This window comes from Pteropus alecto, unplaced genomic scaffold (genome assembly GCF_000325575.1).
Source record: "Pteropus alecto unplaced genomic scaffold, ASM32557v1 scaffold138, whole genome shotgun sequence".
Classification (NCBI taxonomy): Eukaryota; Metazoa; Chordata; class Mammalia; order Chiroptera; family Pteropodidae; genus Pteropus; species Pteropus alecto.
This window is the reverse complement of record NW_006441525.1, coordinates 62,917-72,904: the sequence shown is the minus strand read 5'-3', so window position 1 is coordinate 72,904 and position 9,988 is coordinate 62,917. Positions and strand designations below refer to the sequence as shown.

The 9,988-nt window shown below is 34.4% G+C and overlaps 1 protein-coding gene across 1 annotated transcript in view; it reads left to right on the top strand.

The window, feature by feature from the left end:
- ZNF782 (zinc finger protein 782) overlaps positions 1 to 9,988 on the top strand; it is a 51,889-nt gene that overhangs the window by 25,852 nt on the left and 16,049 nt on the right. The window contains 6 exon segments of the mRNA XM_025051677.1: positions 7,289 to 7,500; positions 7,619 to 8,683; positions 8,686 to 8,763; positions 8,765 to 8,929; positions 9,710 to 9,738; positions 9,740 to 9,779. Coding sequence (XP_024907445.1) covers positions 7,289 to 7,500; positions 7,619 to 8,683; positions 8,686 to 8,763; positions 8,765 to 8,929; positions 9,710 to 9,738; positions 9,740 to 9,779 — 1,589 coding nt within the window.

Sequence of the window (9,988 nt, the reverse complement as noted above, 5' to 3'; positions counted from 1 at the left end):
TATACACGACTGACCTTACTTACTCAGGCTTCAGCATCTCCAGTGATCAGACTAATATGCAGGACCTGAGGCCCCAGTGATGAATCACATTGTTAGCCTGAACTATCCATGTGGACCAAGGCCCCTGGTATATAAAGACACTCTTATCAGGAAGGATATTCCATGGACTTTTAAGGTATTGTCTTCCAAGAGGAGGTTAGAGGGCAGTCATTTCTTTGGAATGTGCAGGATTTGAAAATTCCAAACCTACTGAGTTAATCCTTTACTGCACAGAACTTTTGGGGTATGAATATAGCATCGCTTAGTGGAAAATTTGAAGAACAAGGAATTTTGAGAAGACTTAAGCAAAACAAGAGTAATTTGTTTTTTAAAATAGGTAGAGATGAATTAAGTGGAAAACTATAATGGTATAAATTAAATCAAAGCCAAAACATGGTTCTTGGAATAAAAAGAATTAAATAAAATCCATACAGTAGCTATTCTACACTAGAAAAAGGAAAGCATTATATAAGAAGTTAAAGTTAATGCAAATATACTTAGAAATACAGCTGCATAGATATTGAAATTTTGAAAAACTTTGAGAAGCATGAAATAAAACTGAAATATGTGGATATATCAGCTATTCATAGATTGGAAGACAACTTCGAAATTCTTAATTCTCACCATTTTGTATAAACATACATACAAACAGGACGGTGTAGGATCTTTTCTGACAGGTACTAAAGGTATGTTATAAGTCCATTATAACTGGTACAGAATGTTACTAGTGTGGGGATAATTATAGACCTTTGAAACAGAATAGAGAGCCCAGAAGTTATGGCTACAAGCAAATAAATGAACAACTGTCACAAACAGCTTGAACAAAGGAAGCCGTGATTCCATTTGTGTAAAATTAAACTATTCTTTTTAGGGTTGTAGAAGTATAAAGAAAAATGAAGAATTTTTTTCTGTAGAATTTATGACCCAAAAGACCTCTTAGTGCCAAGGAAGTTGTTCCCAAGAAAGAATATGTGAAGTCTCTTGGAGCCAGTCTTTTTATATATCATGAACTTGATGGTGGTTCTATAGGCGTTCACTTTATGCCATTTGTTAACTTATGCAAAAGAGGTTTATGTGTATTTGTTTTAATTTACATGTTCTGACAGCTAGAAAGGGAAAAGTAATGAGTGGGAGAAACTTACTACATATGTTCCTCACAAATGTTTTTGTTTCTATAAAAGAATTCAGGTCTTGTCACATCACTTTCTCACTGTGGCCTTCCATGACATCTTATTTATAATGGCACTCTTCATTTCATTCTTTCTTTTTTTTTTTTTTGAGTTGAAAGGAAAGTTTATTAGAAAAGGGGTAACCCTCCACAGACAGAGTGTGCTCCTTTCAGAGGCAGAGAGTGAGAGGGACAGTGTGAGAGAGACAGAGCAAAGACACTGAGAAGGACAGTGAGAGACAGAGTAAAGGTACTGAGAGGGGCCGGCACTCTTCATTTCAAGCAGTCCACGTATCTCCATGTTTTACTTTTCTCTTAAGCCCTTATCAGATCTTCTTATTTCTGAAAACATATTTCAAAATCTCCACTTACTTGTCCTATTTGAAAATTTCGGAAGCACTACTTTTCCCTTCCATACCTTTTCCTCTTTCTTTGGTGGACCTAATTGATTCCTAAACTCAATCTCTCCTTGGATCTAATCCTGCTTTTGTCTCTGTTTCCCTGACTGCTTAGTCCTACATTTTGTTGGCTGGGTTTAAAGTTGCATCTCTGGTACCTCCAACATAATAAAGCATGAGAATAGGCATACAATGGATATTTGTGAGCAAATAAATTTTGATTCCCAGTCTCTTTCTCCTGATTTGTCTGCCTCTGAACACTCTGTTCTATGTATCTGCTCTTTTTTTTCTGTACAGTAACTTCCTCATATGCATCATCCGTCCCCATAATTCAGGCCCCTTTTGCTTTATCCTGATGACTTTGTCTCACCTTCAGGGCAGCTGTACTCCAGTGTTGTAGTGTCTTTATTGTTAAAATGACCAGATGAAAACTAAATTTAACTCTCACAACTCAAAATCCTGTCTTTTTCCACTTCTTCCATAATTATTTATTCTCCTAGCCTACTCTCAGACAACTATGAAAAATCACTTTAAAATTCTGAATTGCTCATCACTGTCATCCTCATATTGACCTTTCAGAACTTTCTACATTTTAGTTTTCTTTGTACTCTGTCTTTTCGTATTCTTACTATCCTATAATATTACCCAAAATTAGAGCCCTGCTCTTTAATGCCTTGGTTATTTTTATTCCTAATTAAAGTTAATTTTTACATAATGCATCAAATTCATCTTGCTCTGGACTGACAAAGTAACCTATGGCTTAAAACGTAGGGTTTACACATAACTTAATATATGAAATTTAAATTACTGTTATATTAGTGACTATCAAATTATGAACTCTTCTTGCATTATCTGATGTATTTATGTTGCTTACCCAGTTGCCAGTCTCCTAAGTGTCACCCATTCATGTGACATTCTTCCCTACATCACACTTTTTATCATTATATGCTTTTCAATACAAGTTCTTTAATAAATTTATTAAATTTCTTAGCATGCTTGGCACAAGGGAAGGTCTCTAGTTATTTTTTAAAAATTACTACACATACGAAATTTTGGCTAAGGTTCCTACTTCTATAAAATGAGCATGGAATATTTTAGCCTACTTTAATTTCTCCTTTTTGTAAATCTCCCAATCCAGTTCATGGCTATTTCACAAGAAAATGAGACTTTTCACATTCTCTATGCCAGATAACATACAGTTCTTGAAAGAACACTTTTCCCTTCCTGGAAATGCACTAAAAAGAATAGCCTCTGTTTTATTCTTTCATACTCTAGTATGTAACATAAATAAATATAATTACATCGTGGATTAACTGCAAAGCCAGGTAGAGGAGAGGTATTTCACATTGATTCACTCTGAAAGCACTATCCCAAAAGCAAATACCCGAGTCAAGTTTCTGTCCCCCAATCAGTTATATATAATTAACAAGTAATTATTCAGTTACTTGAAATTCTTGTTCTTCTGGATCTTGGGTTGCCAATCTCATGAAATTGTCTGCTTCTTGACTAAAAAAAAATCTGACAGTACACCTTAATGACCTGAAAGTTTTCTAAATGATGTTAGCTCAAAAGCATGTTTATTAGAGTCTTTTTATTGAACTATCAACAGTTAGAAGTACTTAGTACTGCTCCTTTCCCTGAAGTTTAGGATTTTCCTCTGTTGATAACGAACTCTTGCCTAGCTGAGAGCAGAACTTTCAGGCAAGCATCAGAGTTAAAAAACGTATGAGATGTCAGATTTATAATGGGTATGGTTAATTTGTAACTAACAATTTTCAAATGAGAAAAGTCTGCTGTGGGTTCATAAAAAGAATAATGCACTGACAAGGACATTTGATTATTTCCTTCATAGGAAAAATATAATAAACCCACTTTTAAAGAAAAGTTTTAGGTAAAATATCTTTAAGGACAAAAAATAAGCCTATTTTCAAAGAAGTCAATGAATGGTACATTTGATTCAACAAAATGCATGAACAAAACTTTATAGAGGAAAATTCCTGACATTATAATAATAATCCTGAGACATAGTACACTAATAATATACCATTAATGTATAAAAATATCAAGTAACAGATTCAGCAAGTCTGGAGTACAGCTTAGAGAAGTGTCATTTTATAAGACTCCATCAGTAACTCTGAAATACATCCCCAGTTGAAAATTACTGACCTAAAAGATACTAGAGGTTTAAATACAAAAGTAAGCTTTTAGCTAAGTAAACACTTGAGATAATAACTGAAAATACTGCATTTTTGTTGCCTAATATTATGCAAAGTATTGACAGTACTCTGATAAATATAGGAAAACTTGGTGTTTAATGACAGTTTTGGTAAGTATCTTTTATGAATATTTTGGACAGTGAGGGCATTGACAAATCTGTATAAATTTATTTTATTTATATATACTTTCCAAATTATACTATTAATATTTCACATGTACAAATTTAATGTAAGGCAAGGTGAACATCTCTTCTGATTTTTTCCATCTTCCCATGGAACTCTTATGACAGTAACATACCAGACAAACCTGATCTAGCATTTCTTTTACTTTTTATTTTGAAATAGTATAGGCTCACAGGAAGTAGCAAAAACAGTACAAAGATTCTGTGTATCCTTTCACTATGTTCCTCCAATGGTGACATCTTAGTAGCTATAGTAGAGTATCAAAACCAGGAAATTGATGGTGGCACATTACTGTTAGTTAGGTTCCTGACTTTCCTCAGTTTTTACTTTTAACTTGCATTCATTTATGTCTGTGTGTATGTGTGTTTACACACAAGCATATAGCTCTATGCAATTTTATCCATGAATAGGTTTGTGTAACTACCTCCACAGTTAAGGTACAGAACTGTTACATTAGCATAAAATAACTCTTTTGTGCTATCTTTTTGTATTCATACTTCCCTAACCTACTCCCCAGCAGTTGTCTGCGTTCCCTGGCAACCACTAATATGCTCTCCATTTCTATAGTTTTGTCATTTCAAGAAAGTTAAATAAATAGAATCATATCATATAATCTTTTGAGATTCACTGTTTTTGTTGTTGTTGTTGTTTGTTTGTTTTTTTAACCAAGCACAACCCCCTGGGGTTTATCCAGATTTTTCCATGTATCAGTGATTCACCCACTGAAGGATGCTTAGTTGTTTCTAGTATTTTCCTATTATAAATAAAGGTGCTATGAATATTTGTGTATAGATTTTTGTGTGAATCATGATTTTTATTTCTCTGGGATAAAGTACTCAAAGTTTTCAATTCCGTGTTCATGTGGCAGGTACATGTTTAGATTTATAAGAAATTGCCACTAATTTCTCCAGAGACGCTGTACTATTTTACATCTGTACCAGCAATATATGAGAGATTTTTTTGTTTTTTTTTGCAGTATCACCAACATTTTTTATTATCTCTATGTAGTTTTTAGCTGTTCTAATTGGTGTGCAGTGATATCTTATTGTGCTTTAACTTGCATTCCCTAATGACTAATAATGTTGGATAACATTTCTTTTGCTTATTTGCCATATGTATATTTTCTTTTGCTCATTTTATAATTGGGTTGTTTTTTATTTTTATTTTACATCTAAGACCTTTGTTATATTGTGGTTTGCAGATATTGTCTGTTAGTCTGTAGCTAACCTTTTCATCCTCTTAGCAAAGTACTTCTTAGCACAAACATTTTCAATTTTGACGAAGTCTCCAATTTAATACATTTTTAAAAATGGGTTGTTCTTTTCCTATGTCTAAGAATTCCTTACCTAGCTGTAGGTCTCAAAATTTTTCTCCTGCTTTTCTTTTCAAAAGTTTTATAGTTTTATTCTTTACATTTAAATCCATGATACATCTTGCATTAATATTTATATATGATTGGTATAGGCCAACATTCATTATTTTGCATGTGGTTGTCCAGTTGTTCAGCACCATTATAGAAAAGAATTGTCAAAAATCAATTGGCTGTGCTTATATTGGTCTCTTTTTTGGTTCTCTTTTCTGTTTCATTGATCTATCTGTATTTCCATTTCTCTTTCAGTACTACACTGTCTTGATTACTATAGCTACATAATAAGGCTTAATATAAGGTAAACTTTATTCTTTTAACAAAATTGTTATAGCAATTGTGGTTTTTTTGTCTTTTCATATAAAGTTGAGAACAAACTTGTCTATAAACAGTCTTGCTAGGATTTCAATAGGACTTGCCTTACATCTATAGAATAATTTGGAGAATTGACATCTTTACTAGATCGAGTCTTCCAATCCATGACATAGCACATTTCTCCATTTATTTAGATCTTTTTTGATTTTTTTCATCGGTGTTTTGTGATTTTCTGCATACTGATTCTGTATGTGGTTTTTTAGGTTTATGCTTAGGTAACTTTTTAATTTGAGTATGTAAATAGTTTTGTCCTGAAAGATGTCTAGGTTATGAGTATCACAAAGGTAGAAGTACAGGAAAGTCAGGAAAGAATGTGAGTACCAGACCATTTCTTTTGAAATGAACCATTGTAGGGGAAATTACCCTGGACCAGACTATTGTAGAAAATACTGTAGATTTGTAGATTTGTGGAACGATAGTTTGAACACCTGAAGTATATATAGGTAATATAAAACTTCATTTTCTAAATGTCTCTTAATTCTTTCATCTTTTTTTTTTCCTTGAGGTAGTGGGCTACGGATCTACTTAAGTGTTTAGCTAAGACCTGATATCCTTGCATGGCTTAGTGGTAACAGCAGGGTAATAGTCAAATGTACACAGTAATTTTTTATGGTAGGTAAATGTAAAGGATGTTTCCAAAATTTATGGTAGTAGGTGATCCTTAAGGTTTTCAGAATCAACAGAAACCAGATATGTTGAAAAGTGCATAGAAGGCAGAATTAAGTATGGGACAGAGTTAAAACTCATGTTTTAAGAACACGAGTGAGCATATTAAAAAGGTGGTCAAAAAATGTTTACTTCTGAACAACAGTAGTAAAATCCAAAGTTCCAGAGCCAGGATAGAGCAGTGAATCCAGTCTGAGTGGAAACATGGGTTTTCCTCCAGTCATTGTTACATTTCCTCTTGGGCATTTGTGTACCTAAGAATGACAGCCAGGAGAATTAGAGCGTGGGTTTTACGACTGTTTTTTTTTTTTTTAAATATGAGAAAGTTCATTCCATTATAAACTTATTTTGGTGTTGACGTATAGAATGAAAAAGGAGAACCTCTAAATAGAATCATGTAGATTGATAAATATCCTACCATTTTAATCTTACTTGATAGTTTAAGAACCTGTATCCTAATAATCTCCTTAATTCAAACCCTTTATCTGCTGGAACCCCTAGAAACCCTTCTACAAGATTATTTTTGTTTGTTGTTGAATTCATACCATTCTCAGATTGATGTTTGTTCCCAGGGCCCAACTCTTTTAAAACCCATATGTTCCCAGTTCATCATTTCTTTCCTTTATGCCTGAATTTGAAAATTTTATTTAAAATGCCAGATACATATGATATTCATCTCCAAGTTCTTTCCCCTTTTTTTTCAATAGCAAGCCTCCTTGCCCCACACGCCACTCCCAAGGAAAGTGAATGTAGTTAATACATACTAGGAATTACTACAGTGTTGAGAGACTTAGCAACTGTATAATATGGCACATAGCCCTTTTATCTTAAAATTTCGTTAAATTTCATAAGGAATTTTTAACTTTCTCATTTTTAGAAGACTACCAACTTGATCTTTTAGAGAAGAGCCAGGAAAACCAAGACAAATATTTTTGTCAAGTTTTATTCACCACCAACAGAACATTGACTTCAGAGCAAGAGAAAGTTTCAGGAAAATCATTTAATCTAGGCACAGACTTTTTTGCTTCAAGAAAAATACCCGCTATATGTGACACTCTGGAGCCTACATACTTGGATCTCTATGCATTGGCTCCACATAATTACTCAAAAAAGAAGGCTTATGAGTTTAAATGCATCTTGTTTTAATGCTAGAAATGAGAGAACAAATACTGGAGAGAAGTCTTTTGATAATAATCAAAATTTGCAGGGTTTTAGTGACGTGGAGGAACTTACTCAACATCAGATTTTTCAGACTTTGCAGCAATCTTTTGAATATAATAAACGTAATGTTTTGCATGATCAGGCTGCCTTCATTTCATGCAACAGTGCCTAGACCCAACATGATGAATCAGCCCTTGTCTCTCCAAGTATTTACACAGAGAAGAGTCACTCTGAATTTAATGAAGGTGAATGTAATAAAATTGGAAACAATTTCAGTAGGATTACTCAACTTCAGAGAACTGATATAGGAGAGAAAACTTTTGGTCAAAAAGTGCATTTCAGAGAATGTCAGAGAACTCACACAGGAGTACAACCCCGTGAGTGTGGGAGAAACTTCAGCTACAATTCAGCCATTAATGTACAACAGAGAACTCACACAGTAGAGATATCTTGTGATAATAAGACATGTAAGGAAACTTTTAGTCCCCAGTTAGCCTTCAGTATACAGCAGAGGACACATGGAAGTGAAGAACACTATGAATGTAATGAATGTCAAAAATCCTTCTCTAAGAGGTCATCCCTCGTTTTACATCAAAGAAGTCATACAGGTAAGAAAATTTATGAATGTAATGAATGTGGTATAGCTTTTTCCTGTAAATCATCCCTAGCTATACATCAAAGGACTCACGCAGGGGAGAAACCCTATGAATGTGATGAATGTGGGAGAGCTTTCACCTACATATCACACCTCAGAGGACACCGGAGAATTCACAAAGGAGAGAAACCCTATGAATGTATTGAATGTGGGAAAACTTTCCTCTGGAAGTCAATCCTGAATATACATTGGAGAAGTCATACAGGGGAGAAGCCTCATGAATGTGATGAATGTGGGAGAGCTTTCACCTACAAATCACAGCTTACACTACATCAGAGAACTCACACAGGTGAGAAACCCTATGAATGTAATGAATGTGGAAAAACTTTCAGGCAGAAATCAAGCCTTGGAAAACATCAGAGAATTCACACAGGGGAGAAACCCTATCAATGTAATGAATGTGGAAAAGCTTTCACTTCCATGTCACACCTCAGAGGCCATCAGAGAACTCACACAGGGGAGAGAAACCCTATCAATGTAATGAATGTGGTAATTCTTTCAGGCAGAAATCAAGCCTTGGAAAACATCAGAGAACTCAACACAGGAGAGGGACCCTATAAATGTAATGAATGGGGAAGAGCTTTCATTTTCATGTCACAGCTCAAAGGACATCAGAGAATTCACACAGGGGAAAAACCTTATGAATGTATCGAATGTGGGAAAATTTTCCTTCAGAAGTCAGTCCTCATAGTACATCAGAGATGCATGTAAAGAAGAAATGCTATGAATATAACTAATGCAGAAAAGCTTTTTTGTTTGTCATTTAACTCAAAATTAAACTTATGAGATAATTCATTCAGGGGAATGCAGTGAATTACACTTTCAGCAATGAGTCTTGCCTATGAAAATATCAGAAAACTCAAAGGTGAGAAATCCTATAGAGGTGGTAATGTGGGAAAATCTTCAGAAGGTTGTCAAATGTAAAAAGCCATGGGAAGGAAAAATAACTTTTTCTTGTACTCTTTTGGGTTCAGTGGCTGGGGCCCTGCAAATGGAAAGGCATTATTAACAAGAGAAAAGAAAAAAGTTTTATTTCATGTTCATATGGAGAGTGTCACATAAATGAAGTGAAAACTCCAAAAAGGTGATCAGACCTAGAGGCTTATATACCATTTTAACAGAAGGGCAGTACATTTGCAGAGAAGTTGCCAGACAAAGGAAAAGGGTTTTAGAGCTTCTACAGGTGATTAATTGTGAGAAGGTTAACATACAGAGAAACTGATGGAAGATAAGTGTTATTTCATTAAGATTTGTTTATGCTGATATTAGTTGATGCCATATCCAATGATAAGAGTTGTCTCTTCTTATACAGGAGCGGGCTTGGGGGACACCTTAATAAAGGGAGATTTATGACCCACCTTTTGGCAGATAGGGTGAGGGTGGAGAGGTCTTTCTGTGTCTACTGTGTTTCAGTTTTTTTCAGCTTAAAGTAATCCTTTTGCCAAAGTGGCATAATTTGAAGTGACATATTTTCATCCCTTTGATCATACCAGGGAGAAACCTTATAAATGTTGGATGTAGGGAAGAGTTCCACCAGAAATCAGACCTCAGAGTATGTCAGAAGACTCACAGAGAATTAAACATGAATGTCATAAGGAAAGACTTTCATGTACACATCAAATCTTGCTTTACATCAGAGAACTTAAACACATGAACAGCCCTGTAAATGTTATGGATCTTAGAATGCTTTCAACCAGAAATCACACTTTTGAGAACATAAGAGAACTCACAAGGATGAAACCATAAAGATGATAAATGTAG